The sequence below is a fragment of the Sebastes umbrosus genome, chromosome 10 (assembly GCF_015220745.1).
Source record: "Sebastes umbrosus isolate fSebUmb1 chromosome 10, fSebUmb1.pri, whole genome shotgun sequence".
Taxonomy (NCBI): Eukaryota; Metazoa; Chordata; class Actinopteri; order Perciformes; family Sebastidae; genus Sebastes; species Sebastes umbrosus.
This window is the reverse complement of record NC_051278.1, coordinates 31,668,242-31,686,191: the sequence shown is the minus strand read 5'-3', so window position 1 is coordinate 31,686,191 and position 17,950 is coordinate 31,668,242. Positions and strand designations below refer to the sequence as shown.

Genomic DNA, 17,950 nt, shown 5'->3' with positions numbered 1-17,950 from the left:
TAGTTAAAAACAGACAGATTCAGCAACTGCATGGCTTATTTTTCTCATAAAATGTTTTCAGACATTTCGGTGAACTATTTTCGTGATATAAGAGAAGAAAGTTTCCAAACAAGCTGTCATGTTGGTTCTGGTTTGAAAGCTGGGAGCAGCAGCCCACGAGGGAAATCGTTCGTCCAATCAGGTGCCTCGTGCCTTGTGTCTAGTGGCAGCCCATCAAGCGTCCAATGCGGGGAAGCGAGGTTTATCCCTCGCGATAAAAAACGCCCCTGTGGACACTTACCATCAGTGTCTGCAGGGGGGACAGAAAAGACGCAGCAAGTGTTGTCCAGCCTGGAAAACTAATCTTTGTGTTGATTGACATTGATATTTGTTTCAGTTAATAAGCACATCAATCATCTTCCAATGATGCAATTATCTAGTCATATATACATCTGAATTGCCAACTCCAGAGTATTCTAGAATTGACCAGGATGCTGTCTTTGTTATTTCTTACATAACTAACTCTCGATGACTCGCATTAAAGCTGCAGTCAGTAACTTTGAGCAAATATGATAAAAAAAAAAAGTTATTTTTATAAAACTGTCACTATATCCTGACAGTAGTGCATGAGACAGATAGTCTCATCTGGGACCTCCTGTGCTCTTAATGCAAGATTTCAACGTGCCCAAACAAAAAACAACCAATCAGAGCCGAGCAGTCTCTAAAGCAGCTGTCAATCACTGCTCGCAGAAACTCGGGATCTCCGATCAACTGTCAAACTAGGCAGCGTTGATCAAATATGATCAATATTCTGTTACTGTAATGCCTATTTCTCTCCTCTAGATGTTTTTCAGAAACATCTTGTAGTGTACTGTTTAGCTGTAAAATGATAAAGTTTGTGACTCGGCTGCCATGGTTGAAAAACGTCCGAGCCGAAACCAAGCACCGACCACCGGCTGGAGCGAACTTTTGAGTTACATGAGCAGTATTGACAGCTGCGTTGAATACAACTCGGCTCTGATTGGTTGTTTTCCTACGGCGCTGTGAAATCTTGCAGATGCCATTGGAGCACTAGGAGGACAAAGAGGAACATGTTTTTTTTTCACAGATTAGCTGTGTCCATGCACTACTGACTGTTTTATAGAAATTACTTTTTTCACCATATTTGCTCAAGTTGCTACTACAATGCTTTTAAGAGGTCAGGGTTGTTAGAATCTTTCAAAATCATTGACCCAATTATGAGGACAGTTGCCAGAAGTAGTTACTTACCATGCTGATTGTGATTAGGTTGTACTAATTAGGGGTCTTCTGGATTTCCACTACCCGTTCATAGATTTAAGAGTTGTTTTCAGCACTAACATGCAATGTAATTACTCTTAGACCACAAACTTGGGAGTCTGGATACACCCAGGATTTTAGGAGTTATTCAAAAAGTAAGGGAGCTATCCACAGGCATAAGATGTTCTATAAATATGCCTCAGGTGGTAAACACTGAAGAGTAGACATACAACCTATTCATTTAAAGGTGCTAAAATAGGAAATTGGGGGTATTTCTATTGCCTCCACACAGCTCTCACCAGGCGACGGCTGAGCTGGAAGCTTGCAGCTAACGTGCTAACAGCATTAATAGTGCTAGCAGCGCTAACAGTGAGAGACTTCATTCTCTGCTCAGGGTAGAATATTACTTATTATCTTTACATATAGCAAGTAGATGTTTTGCTGCTATATTAATGCTCTGGATATCGTATAGAGCACCTTTAATGTGGGTAAAAGAGTGTGCATGAACCTTGTGAGGTACAAAAAAACACACACACACACACAAACACACACACACACACACACAGGCACACTAGAGGTGAATGATATTGAATAGGTATGGATACTGGGTGCCCATGCTGTTTGTGGTATTGATTGGTGAGGGTCCATTTCATTAGGAAGCAAGCTTCTCCCGCAGATATCTCTCTCTGTATCTGTGTGTATGTGCGTGTGTGTGTGTGTGTGTGTGTGTGTGTGTCACTTTACCATGAGCCCAGCAAGACAAGTCATCCCTCCTCCTAACTCACCACTGCACCCCTGAGAGAAAGAGGGGAAAGAGCCAAGAGTGGAAGTGATATTCACCTTGCTGAGCCAAAACCTAGCAGTTTAGCACTAACACACACACACCCATACTGTACAGTAGATGCACACCACGCTCACACACACACACACACACGCGCTAGTCGTACAAGATACATACACACACAGTAGACACAGCAGGGTAGAAATATCAATTCACATCAACCTGAAAGCTGAATACTGAACATTGAGAGCACAAGCTCAATCAGCGGAATCTGATAAAACACACACACACCACACACACACACACACACACACACACACAACGGTCCTGTACTTGCATGCTCATTCAATCCCTCTCTCCATCCTCTTCCTCCTTTCATCTCCCCTTCCCCTCCATCTCTACCCTGTCCTCTTCATCCCTCCCCCGCCTCCCTCCCTCTCTTGCTGACCTTCACTACGCTGCTCTGATCATACCCCTCTCTTCCTCGCCTCCCCGCCTCTTGAATGTTAAACAGGAAAATCAAAGGGGTGACGTTCCACCTTGAGTGGAATCAAAAAAGGTGCCTGGGCGCTTTTCAGAGCCCCGTGCCGCAGGGCAGGCCGGCGCTCAACAGAGCGAGAGCAGGGGAAAGAGCAACACAGGACAACACAGCGGGTGGCATGGAAAGGTACAGATTGACACGAAGATACCGAGTCGTTTAACCGGGTCCCAGTCCCATTTCAATCAGAGGGATCCAACTAGCCTCTCTAATGTTCCACCATCTGTTATCACAACAAATGCAATGCTTTCAATTAAAGGTGGGAAAAAAATTGATTCACCTATATATGTATCGCAATTTCTTTTTTTTTTTTTACGATTTTGGAATTGATTTGTTTAATGCCAGAATCGTTATATTTGCTTCATTTGAGTCTATGTGGAGGTAGAAGGAAGTTAACGCTTTTATTGTTGTAGTCTGAGTAACGTGACGTCATATCTGTTCCGTTTAAAACGTGATGGTCCACGTGGATACGACCTGCACCCTCACATGTTAAATCTAGCGTGGTAAACAATACACTGTAACACACGTGTGACTATATCCGATTTTCAACTGTATACTGAACTGTATATGAAATATATATCTATATATGGAAATAATATGAATTGGATTATATTCACCTGAAGTATAAAACATTACATATCCCTTATAAATTAAAAATAAAGTACCACTAATTTGTGAAGAAAATGTCTTTATTCTTTGATTTTTGGGTTGCTGGAAAAAAATTAAATAAATAATGTCTGACATTGACTGATATATTAGACTTCAGGACATCTCTGACTACATACATGCTGGAAAATCAAACATTTTTTACTGGATTAATTTAAAATTTTCTAAAGTTAAAGTCCCTAGAAGTGTATGATTCAACCTTTTCCCCATGGTCTAGTGTTAAAAAAAGTTAACAAAAATAGAAATAAATCGTAATATTAAATCGCAAAATATATATTGAATCTGCACCCACGTATCGCAATAATGCCCGAATCGGGGAGAGAGGTGTATTGTCCCAGCCCTACATAAAATATGTTTGTGCTGGAAGAATAATGGCCCCCTTACTGGTTAGTATCATAAAGTGATTTCCTGTCATACAGCAGTTTTTTTGGAAAGAAATAATAATGAAAAATAATAATGTACCCTGACTTGCTTAACTGAACTTAAAACAAAACAATGTAGATCCTGATATGTACATGATCACAGCTGACAGTTTCTGTTTTCTTGGTTAAACAGTGAAAAATGTGCTTTGCATGTTGTCTACTGAGGCACACAGATCATTAATATACACGGTAAACAACAATGGGCCTAAAATTTAACCTTGTGACACGATCATAATTCTGACTATAATCCTGCAACATTTACGCATTTTATGTGCTCGACATGTATCAGGAGAAGAAATCCTGAAACCATTTAGGAGGATGCCTCATCAAAACCCATCCAGAAGTATAGTCCTGGTGATTAACAGTGTCAAATGCAGGTTAAAGAGAGGAATAACTCACTTGAACATGTGACGTTTCTGCAGACATTAATGAGCCATCACCCTCTTCAGACGGCCACAACACCTGAATCAGAGAGAGAGACCAAGACAAGACAGAGTTAGAGACTCAGGAAGTTTTCACACCTGTAGGTTTGTTAGCTCTGGTCCGAATCAGGGACCAAATTGTTACCATGTTGCATATTGCCTCGAGTTTGGGTTGTGTTCACACAGCAGCGTTTACAAGCAGACCAAAATTTTGGTGCGCATAGAAACTGCCTCTCTAATTGGTCAGATTTGCCATGCTGGAAAACTCCCGGAAGTAAACAAAGAAGAGCAGACTTCCAGAACGCAACAATGGGGGGAAAACTAAGCAGCTTGATCTTGGCTCTGGTCATCTTCTTTTTTTTTTTACCTCGTAGCAATTTTTCACTCAAGGCAAACGATACAGTTTGAATATGAGGCGACTGGGAAAAACAATGTATTGATGCACTGGAGTCGCCGAAGGATATTATCAAGACGGAGGTGGAGGAGGCGTGCATTAACCCTCCCTAAATGCTCATAGGCCGAAAATATTCCGAAGATCCATCAGGTATGCCCGTGGTCTTCAACACAGTCTGACGTTACACCTGTTTAGTACTGATGTGGATAGCGAGGGCAAGCGTAGGCTCTTTTGTAGTAATGTTGTCTGGTGTCTGGTGTTGACGTGCACAGCGGCAGCTTGCTACCGGAGCCGGTTAATCCAAAAAAGGCGCAATGCTTTCTTCCAGTTGGGCCGGATCGAGGTCGGATCATGTTCTCACCACGAACGAAGCGTACCAAATCGAACCGCAGGTTAGTTTGGAAGCGGAACCGAGACCATCTCTTCAAGGAGGTCTCGGTTCACTTGCTTTGGTGTGCCACCCCGAGTGCAATTGCTGTGTTCACACCTGCCCAAACGAACCGCACCAAGAGGGTAAACGCTCCAGGGTTCCATCAACCCAGCTACACAAGGCAGGTGTGAATTCCGCCCTCAGTCACTGACGATATAAACATCCGTTTCAGCGACAGATCTTCATTTACAGGCATTTACAGCATCGCTAATGTGACAAAGTGCTTTGATTCCGGCGTCTCAACATCAAACCCCCGTAATATTGATATAAAAACAATGAGTGTTCAGTGGAACATAATTGGATGCATTGTGTTTTCCAGGCTGTGTTCATTTGCTTCTCTTGTGGTTTCCACCTTGCCTTGTGATCCAAGGCTTCTCTGTCTCTGTTTGTCTGTCTGTTCGTCTGTCTATCCTAAATCCTTGCAACACACTCTCTCATTGGGCACTGTCTATGCAAGTGTGTGTGTGTGTGTGTGTGTGTGACAGGGGGTCCGGTGGGTGATAATCACAGCGTGCAGGCCTGTCTGGCTTATCACCTACTGTCAGCCCTTCTCCTTCTGCCGTGCATGTAACACACACTGGCGCACACACACTTGCATACTTGGTGCTATATTCCCTCTCTCTCCACACACACACACACACACGTTGGCAGTAGAAGAAGTAAACATTCATTTGAATAAAACTTCAGCTTTTCGCTTCTGGCTTTGAACAAGAAGGTTTCGGCAGCTTGGCAGCGTCTGTGTGTGTATTTGTGTGCACACATGCATCTGTGTGTGTGTTTGTATGAAGGAGTTGTTGAGAAAAGAGAATGAGGGGATATAGAATGAGCCGGAGAAAGCGAGCGAGGGAGGAAGACAGAGATAGAAAATGAGCGAGGTAAACGAGAGAAAACGGGGGAGGGCGGGAGGGTGAGAGGAGGAGAGAGAAAAGGTGGTAGTCGATATAATAAGCGGCTTACAGGCGGTCTCTCTTCACCTCATGGGGCAGACATCACTGCTCTCTCACTCTCCCTCTCTGGGTCTATCTCTCTTGCCCTCCTTCTCTCTCACTCTCTCTCTTTCCTCCTCGCTCCGGTCCACCAAGATTAGCTCAAGCAAGCAGGATTTAATAATGCCTATTGATAAAATGTCCAAATATTCCTTTTCCCCATTAGAAAAAAAAAGCACGCTTTCTACGTCTTGGCCTGACAGCACACACACACACCACACACACACACACACACACACACACCACACACACACACACGCGCACACACACGCACACACACACACACACACACACACACACACAGCACACACACACACACAAATACAATGACAGCCAGAGTAGCTATACTGTGTGTCTAGAGAGTGTCAAGACATGTAAGGCTTAAATAAGGTGACATTTTAAATTTCATCTGTTATTCCCCTTCAGCCAGGCGCTTGTCACACAGTAAAGAAAACTTTATACTGTCAACTGGCACATCGGCCAGTACAGCAGTTGTATATTGTATACAGTATAATGCTGGGAACTATCTCAAGATGTGTTGTTTGTTGTTCTGCATGTAAATATGTATTTATTTTAGGGCTGTCAAAGTTAACGCAATAATAACACGTTAGCACAAATTAATTTTAACGCATTAACACAACTTGCAAATTTTATACTGGCATCATATGAAACTAGAAAACTTAATGAATCCATCGGTACCAACCATGTCATACTAGCTTGCCAAGAAGGAGGATAAATAATGCTCCAAATTTTTTGTGAGGAAGACTGGCATGGCCATTTTCAAAGTTTTCCCTTGACCTCTGACCTCCAGATATGTGAATGTAAATGGGTTCTATGGATACCCACGAGTCTCCCCTTTACAGACACGCCCACTTTATGATAATCACATGCAGTTTGGGGCAAGTCATAGTCAAGTCAGCACACTGACACACTGACAGCTGTTGTTGCCTGTTGGGCTGCAGTTTGCCATGTTATGATTTGAGCATATTTTTTATGCTAAATGCAGTAACTTTGAGGGTTTCTGAAAAATATTTATAAGTGTTTTGTGTTGTTAATTGATTTCCAATAATAAAAATATACATAGATTTTCATAAAGCAGCATATTTGCCCCACTCCTATGTTGATAAGAGTATTAAATACTTGACAAATCTCCCTTTAAGGTACATTTTGAAGAGATAAAAAATGTGTGATTGATTTGCTATTAAACACAATTAACTACGGACAATCATGGCGATTCATTGCGATTAATATTTGAATCGATTGACTAATTTTATACATGTTATTTTATCTGATATTTATATATTATTTATTCCTTATTATTCTAAATGAGTATGTGTTGTAAAGGATAAGGCAGATGTTATTCTATTTTTTTTTCAAGAAAACCTACGATGTATTGTCTACATATCAACCCCCATGCCTATTAGTTACTACATAGGATAGAAATCTCTAAAAATGGGTCACAAATATAAGGTTACATTTACCCTTGTGTTAAAGAAATGCTGGATGATGAACCATATTTATCAAATTGGTATCACATCTTGGTTTTCAATAATTAAATAGCCTGGACCCAATATAATTAAAATTGAAAAAGCTACAACAATAACTAGACTAGAAAGTTCAATGAAGGATCTTTAACTGGTCATACTGTAGTTGATCTAGACACACATATAAAAAGTAAGCCAGTATGATAAAAAGACATGTACTGTTTAATTATAAAAATACTTTCATTACATTTATCAAGATAACTTATCATGACTTTAGACACTCTTGTCAAGACCAATGTTTAAGTAGGGACTTTGGACTTGACTGGGGTCACTGCAAGTACAGAACAAAGCCTGATGTGCAGCTTTGTTAGCCCGATGAATAAAAAGCAGTAATTACATTCAATTCTAGTTTTCACCAGACAGACAGGAACAAATGGTTCAAAGCCCTGTTCTGCTTCAGGACTGAGCATCGACACCGGAGCTATTTCAGTCCCTGTTCGTCCTCTAGAATGAGTATATTTGTGTGAGTCTTAGGCTGCATCCTAATTCTGCCCTCCCCCCCGTTACCTCTGATCCCTCCCCTTGTGATTGTGTGTTCACATGAAATGTAATGGTGTCCCACCGCACACCTCTGCCCTGTGAAATGACAGTTGAGCCCCTCCCCTCTATGTCCACAGACGTGTGTCACCGTGACACCTGACATCAAGGGGCCACCCAACACATCTTGAGCAGATGAACAGCAGAGGGTGGTAATGTAATCATTAAACTGGGTGGATCTGACACTCAACAACCACAAGCAGGAGAAGAAAAATGATGGCTGGCCCCCACACACACTCAGTGTCATTTGGTTTTCATTCTGCCGTTGACTTCTGGTGATGTGCACACGTCATGAGTGGCATTTAATTGGGTAGTGGAGTGAGTGTAACACCATCCCTGAACCTGAAGGGGAAGAAGATTTCAAGGTGTGAATTTGGACAAAGCCTCACTTAGAGATGTTCCGATACCATTTTGTCCTTCCTGATACCGATTCCGATTATTTATTAGGGCCCGAGCACCGACAATGTCGGGCCAGCGAAGGCCCTATTGAAACTGTAAGATTTCTTATCATTATTTTTCTCCCAAATAAACTCGCCTTTTTCACAGCCTTTACATGCTCAAAAAGGCACACTTCAGACGCGGTGAAAAATGTTATATTTTAAGGGGCTTGGGTGTTGCAAAATAGCTCGCTAGCGCCCCCCTAGAAAGTTGGAAAAATTGAGCAGCTCGCTCAGGTTTCACCTACATGTATGAAATTTGGCAGACAGATGTAACATGTGGTGACACACAAAAAAGCCTCTGGGAGGGTATGCCCAAACTAGACAGGGAGTCAGCCATTTTGAATTGAATGTGCGATTTTCGCCCATTTTAGCTTTTTAAAGGTCGCGTACTTTAACAAATTCCTCCTACATATTTCATCAGATCGACTTGAAATTTGGTCAGGACCATTTAAAGACCTTAAGGATGAAAAGTTATTCAAATGGTGAGTTTTCAGTGAACGACCTGACCGTGGCGTGGTGGCCATTTTGAGCCATTCGCCCCCTTTCATAACTCATCGCTTATCAGAGTTCCGGTTTCATTATGCCTGACTGTGTCAGTCGGCGTCCCGCCAGTACCCCCCGACGCGTGGGAAGGTGCGAGGGCCCGTTCATCGCTGCTTGCAGCTTTAATTATTATTATTATTAAACAACTGTGTTTACTAACTGATCATGTATGGATGTGATATGATTACTATCTTTCTTGTATGGCCTGGCTCAGGTTAAACCCTTTTTGTAAAACAGGAACAAATATATACAGTTTTACTTGTTGGATTTTCCACTGGTTAAATATTTACAAATGGCTGACATTTTTTCAACGCTCAGAACTACCGTTACACTCTCCAGTAGGACGCACTGTTGTTGCTATCGTGAAAGAATTTAGAAGCAAAGAGACGAAACTCTGGTGTTTTTTTGACAACAGCCCGCTGCCGCCATTTTGGACTGAAAACGCTTATTATATCTATCAGATGTTATTGTTCAACACGGCCCATTTCTGTAGAATATGACAACAGAATAGAAAAAAATTTTGTTTTTCTTCTGCACGGCACTTTTTTTTAGGCGGGACGTTTTACCGGCGTCCCGTAGCTGCTTTCGGTCCAAAATGTCGGAAACGTAGCTTTGCTGCTGGGTGCTAATGTCGCAATGGAAAAGACAATTGCTTTTCACTTCTTGAGATTATACTGTATGTTCTTTGCTATCGTAACGTGACAAACTACTTGCAATCATTTCTTCTTCGCTGCTCTAAAAAACAGTAGTTGCCAGTGGCAGCCATGATACATCCAAGGGGAGAACACAGTGAAGGCTATACTGTTTTGGAGTGGCGAAGAATAAATTGATATCCAGTTACACAATTAGATTTTTCTGGGTTAATAAATGATGGTATTCGATCGGTTGCATAGACTGGCGTACACGCCGATACCTGATCCTGAATTTTAGGCAGACTTATATATAGAGGTGGCCTGGCAGGGCAGAGGTGGGATTCATTGAAATGTAGACCCTGTAGAAGTACTGACCCTTGGGGTCACCCATTGAAACAGTAGAACACCTTGACCTGTGCTTGCTCAGTTTTACATATTGTTGTCTGTCGGTGAGGTATGAGGAAAACCATGTGCATATCCGATACTGGTATCGGTATCGGTATCGGTATCGGAACAACTCCACTCACGCTATCTTTCTTTCAGGTTGTTTCTTTTCGGGGTGTCTACTGTACACATCCATGTTAAACCAAGATGCCTTAAGGCCATCTGCGATCAAAGAAAACAACACAAGATAACACCGTGCTAAGAGTTCAGTCCAGTACCAATAATGTTAAGTTCTAAACCGGATATTTCTCACCATGTTTTCATACCCCTCTGCTTAGAGCCAGTTCCTGTCCACTAACTGGTGCCCACACTCCCAGATTAACTTTCTTTAATACAAAGTTATGTGCCGATGTGTGCGCATGTGTATGAGCGTGTGAACACACGTATGTGTGTGAGAGAGCAAGACAGACAGCTCTAAGTAATAAAGCTTTGTAAAGCATATGTGAATCTGATGGTTAATCCCCAACTCCAATAACATTAATAGCCCAGGGTGATAGGAACTATGTGTGTGTGTGTCTGTGTGTACGTGCGTGCATACACGTGTGATAAGTACGTGGTGCCTGTTTGTGTGTGTGTGTGTGTGTGTGTGTGTGTGTGTGTGTGCGTGTGTGTGTGTGTGTGTGTGTGTGTAAGTGTGCCTCCCAGGTCGCGGTGCACTGTAGGAAATGAAGGGATCAGGAGTAGAGAGCAGATTACTCTTCCTGAGGATAATGAAATTATTTCTCACCTTCAATTACTAGATGAGGAAAGGAAGCAGCGTAGGTGTGTGTGTATCAGCTTAATATAGTTATCGGTCCCAGGCACTAAACCTTGTCAATGGGTGTTACCCAGAAAACCATACGTGAAGCTTATTGGGTTGTGTGCTAGAAACATTGTGATCTCGCCGCTGGGTTGCTACTGTTAGTTTAACTTAAAAACTATGAGTCTTTCTGATTTAAAAAAGTACCTGTGTACCATGTATGGTGGTTTTGCATGCCTGTTGCATGTGTTCATTTTATACGCGAGGAGGTTTGCCAATTGCTTTTTTCACTTAAATAAGTGGCTTACTTTTGCTGCTGTGCCATACAGCTGCACACTACTCAAAAATATATATGACTGCATTCAGGATTTTACTTTAAACTGCAGTCTTACCGATCTCTGGTGCTTACTTCAAGCCCACTTTAGTCTCTACACAGTCAACCTGCAAATATAAGCTACAATTTGAGGGATGAATCATTTTATGTGGTTGCATCATAGACTGTCTTTAAGAAGTGGACGTAGTCACCGTGACGTCACCCATTGGTTTGTTGACTGCCGTTTTGAAGCCTCGAATAAAAGCATCCCCTGCTTAATAGTCTATTTGACTCTAAATGGGACCATAATTTACTAAATGAACATCATGCTGTATTGAAGAAGACTTGAAACTAGCGATTGAGACCATAAACTCATGTTTACAATGTTTACTGAGGTAATAAATCAAGTGAGAAGTAGGCTCATCTTCTCATAGACTTCTATACAATCACACTTCTGTTTGTAACCAGAGGAGTCGCCCCCTGCTGGCTGTTAGAAAGAATGCAAGTTTAAGGCACTTCAGCATTGGCTTCACTTTTCAGACCCGTAGGGTTGCCCATTGGGTTGCATGCATTATAACATTATTATTATTACTATTATTGAGTCCAATTTTATTCATATATAGCTTTAATACAGAAGGACTCACCAATTTCATGTGAAGGACATCTTATTTTGATGTTTCGTGCATTATGGGTTTACTATTTAAATGTGAAAGTGAAGGCAGTTTTCTGGCCATTGTAGAATATTCAAATGTAATAAAACAACTTTCTGGAGAGTTTCTGCTTTATTGACTGATGTTTTTCAATACTTCAAGATTTTATCCTATATCAATTCTAGGGGTGTAACGATACGTTTTTATAACGATACGAAACGATACGATATTTGGCTCATCGAGAGCGATACGATACGATACGATGATTTGAAATCAATACAGTAACTTTTTTGTCAAAGATTCAATCAGTGTGACTGTGAAATAAATATCTGATACTGGACAGTGCAGGTCAGGATTCCTCAAAGTGTTTCTTGTGAAGGAATCGGGGATAAATTAATTATGAATATAACAAGTAAACACGATTGATGGCAAATACATACAGCTTTTATTTGAAAATAATAAAAAGTGCAACTGCAGGACCCGCTGATTCAGTTCTCAAGATACAAGGCAGTGCAATATTTAACACAAAATATAATAAACCAACTTCTATTCATGTCAAATGAACAGTGGTTTAACCTGCTGCTTCTGTCCTCATTTTCAATATAAATGGTAGAGCAATAATACAGAGATCAACCGCTGATAGTGATCAAACAGCTCGGGACAGAATCATTCCTCTACAAACGCTTTTTAAATAATCTGCTTATAATAATCAAGTAGTCCTCCTACAGTGTTCATTTGGGCTCTTTTCATACATGAAAACATCTGGAAAAACATTTTAAAAACTATGTTAAGACGTTAGTTGAATTTCTGTTTTGTTTTTACTTTACTCCCGTGATAATTTGCCTCGCGGACCGTCTGCTTTCCGGCTGGATACGTGAGGCCTGATGCTGTGTTCACATAGATATCATGACGGGGAAAGGAATTTTTCTCAGAATGGAAACACGACAGCGCACGGGGAAAGCGCCTGTAGGTGAAGCCGTCCTTGTCAAGAGGATTGATAGCACCTGAAACTCTGCTGACCGGCTCCTCTACCGGGTGAGAGAGCGAGGAGTCCAGTGCGCCGTTCATCTGCATGCACGCCATGGATGCGCGCTCTGCGCTGCAGAGGGCGGAGCTGGCAAGCTGCCGCAAAGTGTCTACATTTCTTTAGTAATAGAAGTACTAAAAAAACACTTTCATGTAACGTTTGTCGTCCTTAAATACAAGGTGCAAATCCTTAGTATCGATACAATGATGAATCGTTGATAACCCCTAATAAACATGCGTCCTTTTTTCTATGGTATGGCATAATATGTGATGAAGACATACTGCAGGGTGGAAACAAAATACAAGGCATGATTATTCCAAGCAGCCGCATGCTGTCGAATGGTTTTCTTGCACAGAAAGTCCTAAAAACATTTTATAAACTCAGACACAATGTTAACAGTACTGGGGGGTGGGAGGCCTGCTGAACCAATCACATTTCTTAGTTGCAGCCACCTACTTTTTGAATCTACTGTGTAAAGTCATGGTCCTAACCCCTCCACATCCTGGTGACCCGTGGATGACCCTGGGTACTCCACGATTTACGGCAGCGCTAATCTGGCCTCAGTAGCTGTCAGTAATCTCATTCACAGGGATGGAATTATCCATCCATCCCTCCGTTTTCTGCTGCTTATCCAAGGTTCGGGCCGCGGTAGCAGCAGGCTAAGAAAGTTAACCCGGTCATCAGGGTATCCTTTCCCCCACCCACGTCCTCCCGTTCTTCCTGAGGGATCCATGGCCTTTGAATGCCCCGGGATCAGACAGCGGGGATGGAATTAGCCAAAAGGCTATTTCAGATATCTGAAGAGGATCCAGGTACCATTTGGGGAAAGACAACCTAAAATAACTCACTAGCTAAGCCGAGCTAAGCTAATAGTACTTGAGACAAGGCTGTTACTCCGTCCTCTGTACCAAGAATTAATTATACGCAGCCTGAACACTTTCATTTAAAAGATAAAAGGATCTGCTTAAGTGAGCTTGTGCTGAAAGCAATATTGATTGCTGCTTTTCAGACTGTCTGCAAAGTTAAAGCACTCTTCATGTAGTCCAGATGTGAAAAAGACAGACAGTCTCTTGCAGGTCTGACATATAAAAGGTCTCTGACAACTATCACAAAGGTCAATTTGTTTTCTTATAAGACCAGCCGATGAGCATAGTGTTCGCTTTATAATCTAATGATATGCATTCCTGATGTCAGCTGCTGTATTTACAGTGACACTGGAGGGCTCTGAGATATGAAGTGTTGGTCACATGGCTCTCAACATGGAGACATGACAGAACCAACTGCTTACTTTAGGGGGAACCGGAACACAGTCTCTCGGTTCGTTAATAGTCAAGGGAATTTAATCTGTTTCTAATCTATTAGACATGATAAAACTTTTTTTTTGTGACGCACAGCACGACTTTCAACAATGTATTTTTCGTGTTTTCTACAAATGTCCAGCAATCCTTGACACAAAATAAGACTACCTAGTTATGTTTAGGAAAAGACTGACTTAGTGAGGCTTGGCAACAAAACTACTTAGTTAGGTTTAGGAAAACATTGTGGTTTGGTACGCAAGTTACGTGACAAATAAATCAACTCTGACTTGTGGTTTCACACGGAACACAAACACCAGTCTCCTGGACGAAAATTCTGTGTTTTTTCACCCACCCGTAAACCCCGACTTCCTCCCTGCGCTGCGTTTTACCACTCTCTATACTTCCCGGTTCACAATTATGTTGATTACATAAAAATGAACACGTGGCCGGCCCGGCAATGTTAACACAGCACAGAGAAGCTCTGATTACAACACACAGAGAGGGAGAGAGACTTCATTCTCTGCTCAGGTAGACAATACTCCTCTCTAGGTCTAGCAAATAGTTGTCAGCTGCTATATTATTGCTCTGAATCCCGTATAGAGAGCCTTTAACAAAGCAAGCGATTTCACTCTGTTTCTTATATCTTTGGAAATAAAACGTCTTTTAAAACGTCCTTTCTTTCATCAGCCTCTATCAGGTCTCCTGCTGAGGACAGAATGCTGCTGCGTAGTGCTATAGGAAGGATAGGATGAGTAAAGAATAGACAGAGGAGGAGCAGGAAGGACGGGGAGGAGGAGGAGAGAGAAGATCAGAGTGGAGAGGAACGCAAACAACAGTGTGAATGAGGAGAACTATTTTAAAAGGAGTACAGATGAGGAGGAAGGTGTAGGGAGGCAAGTTGGGGATAGAAGGAGGAAGTTAAGCCGGGTGGAGGTGAGAGAAAATGATCGACGGGGCTCATTAGGTGGTTTGAGGAATGATAGCGAGAGAAAAAAGAAGAGGAGGGCAGAATTGATGAAGAATCGGAGGAGGAGGAGCGAGAACGAGGCAGGAAGAGATTTGACAAGGAGGAAGATGAAGAGGCAGAAAAACAGACGCAAGGAAGGGGAGAGAGGGGTGTCAAGATGGGGTTAAGTGGGCCATGATGTTGCTTTGAGAGAGCATGCACACACACACACACACACACACACACACACACACACACGCCTCAATCACTATTACATACTGATACATACAAACACACACCTGTCTGTTGGTTTTGTTCACACACACACACACACACACACACACACACACACACACACACACACACAGTGTCTTTCTCTCCCCTCCGGCCCAGAGTGTCTTCAGGCTCCGTGGCTCTCTGGCGGTGATCCGTCTCCACATTAAGCGAGGCCTCAGATAATTCCTAAGCCTCCTCCATGGCCGATCCAATAAGGGATAAGGCTCTCGGCTGGCCATGATCAACTGACAATCTGTCCTCTCACACGGCTACTTTAGTGGAGGCCAGGATTACCCCGGCCAGCCTAGACAGGGTACACACAGTTCACAAGACCACAGAGCTGATGTGTGCGTGTGTGGTGTGTGTGTGTGTGTGTGTGTGTGAGAGAGAGAGAGAGTTAAAGAGAAAGAAGGACTGAAGAAGGTTGTGTATAGAGGTAAAAGTGTGTGCATGTGTGTGTTTGCACATGGCACCACAGTGAGGCACGAGAAAGCGGGTTGCTGCATCTACTTGGTGTCACCACTAACTCTAGTTGAGGGGTTTCAACCTGACAATAAACTAAAGAAAAATATGGTACTTTGTAAAGGGTGACACTTTTACCTATTAGACTCTGTATTTTGAAACAACAGCAAATGTCTGTTTTCCAAACTGCTGTACTTTTTGGAACAAACAAGTGGATGATACATCATCATACAAACACCATCAGTTTACAATGAAAAATAGTAGTGGGAGGTGGATGGGCACACCAGAAACTAGCAAATGTGGTATACTGCTCTTTAAAAGTATGTTTGAACCAGCCCTGTCTCCTAAAAGTGACATACAATGAAACTGAATTGAGAATTACGTCTCGAGGGAAAGTTTTTAACGTATCACAAATACGTTTGTAATTATAGTCTGCGGAAGTCCATGTAGTGAGGTTGGGATGGTGTATAGGTCAAACAAACACAGGACTTTCACCCAGAAGGCCATCGTTCACTGCCCCGTGTGAAACTAAATCAACGTTGACTAATTTTAATTTACATCTGTAGTTGAACAATGTAACAAATGTAGTGATTTTAAAGGTACCATATTATAAAAAATATTTTCATGTTTTTTATTATAAAACAGGCTAAAGTCCTATATAAATACTGTGAAAGTATCGAAACACTCCATCAACAGGGAAATACACACAGCCCATATTCAGAAACTGTGCATTTGAAACAAGATGTCAGGATTTCTTGTCGCTCCAAACTTGCGCTAAATTTTTGCGAGTAAAAATGGGCAAGGCCATTTTCAAAGGGGTCCCTTGACCTCTGACCTCAAGATATTTGAATGAAAATGGGTTCTATGGGTACCCACGAGTCTCCCCTTTACAGACATGCCCACTTTATGATAATCACATGCAGTGTGGGGCAAGTTGAGTTTGCCATGTTGTGATTGTGCATATTTTTTATTCTAAATGCGGTACCTGTGAGGGTTTCTGGACAATATCTGTCATTGTATTATATTATAGTAACTATAACTATATTTAAAATGCACAAATGGTTTATTGAACGCACTTATTTGCAGAGATTGGTAACAGGGTTAAATAAACACAGATATGGTATTTTAACAGATGTATTTATTGATTGATTAATTCATTGTCAATGTATGACTGCTTTAAATGTATTTATTCCTGTGAAATATTTATTGGCATTTAGTAAATATATTGAGGTGTTTATATATTTATTAATAGTATTTATATTTTGGGTAATGTTTTTTTGTATATGTTTGTATATTTGTGTGTTGTATTTAATATCAGGAGTGGTATGTGCCAACTGAACGGGCTATATAAGGCTGGTGAATCTCAGTCGAGGCGGGGAAATGCTAAGTGGAGGCCAACACGTGTGCACGGTGCTGTGAAAGAAAAATAAATGTTTTCATGCTGAAACGTCATCCTGTCGTGGACTTCTCCTCATTTGCCTCCTGGACCGCTCGGGCATTCTAACAGTGTTGTTAATTGATTTTTGAATAATAAAATATATACATACATTTGCATAAAGCAAGCATATTTGTCTCCCCTCCCATGTTGATAAGAGTATTAAATATTTAAAATAAAACAGATACAAAAATGTGAGATAAATTAGTGATTCATTGTGATTACTATGGACTATCATATGATTACTCGCAATTAAATATTTTTAATTGATTGACAGCCCTTCTGATTTATTTTTCTAGTATTTCAAAATCAAGTGAAATGCTTGGCCGGCCTTTAAGGATCTTCATTCCTCGATGAATCGGACGAGGTCAAGTTTTATAAAAGCTGGTACTATTAATAGCAGTTTGTTAATAATAATAATAATAATAATAATAATAATAGCAAATAGAAAATGATCATTCTGCCTAGCTGGTATGGTAAATACACATGCTGTGAATAGGCAGTTTAGATAGCCTATTCGCCTTTCACCAGAAGAGCCGGGCGATGTGTGATAAGCATCGACATTCTAGCCAACAGAGTCTGCCTTGGAGACACTCCTGATCCCCTTTTCCATTGGAATAGGCTCATTTTAACACTACTCACTCACTCACACACACACACACACACACACACACACACACACACACAAACGCTTGGAGGACTGTGCAGGGCTTCGATAAGCGTGGCCCTTCTCTCTCTCTCTCTCTCTGAGTAAACATCGTTTTGGAT

General features: G+C 41.5%; 1 protein-coding gene across 3 annotated transcripts in view; it reads right to left on the bottom strand.

Moving 5' to 3' along the window:
* camkmt (calmodulin-lysine N-methyltransferase) overlaps positions 1-17,950 on the bottom strand; it is a 173,207-nt gene that overhangs the window by 51,504 nt on the left and 103,753 nt on the right. For all 3 annotated transcript variants that reach the window (XM_037781675.1, XM_037781676.1, XM_037781674.1), the window contains 2 exons: positions 4,064-4,126; positions 2,002-2,052 (listed from right to left, as the gene is read on the bottom strand). In XM_037781675.1, coding sequence (XP_037637603.1) covers positions 2,002-2,052; positions 4,064-4,126 — 114 coding nt within the window. The remainder of the gene's footprint in view (positions 1-2,001; positions 2,053-4,063; positions 4,127-17,950) is intronic.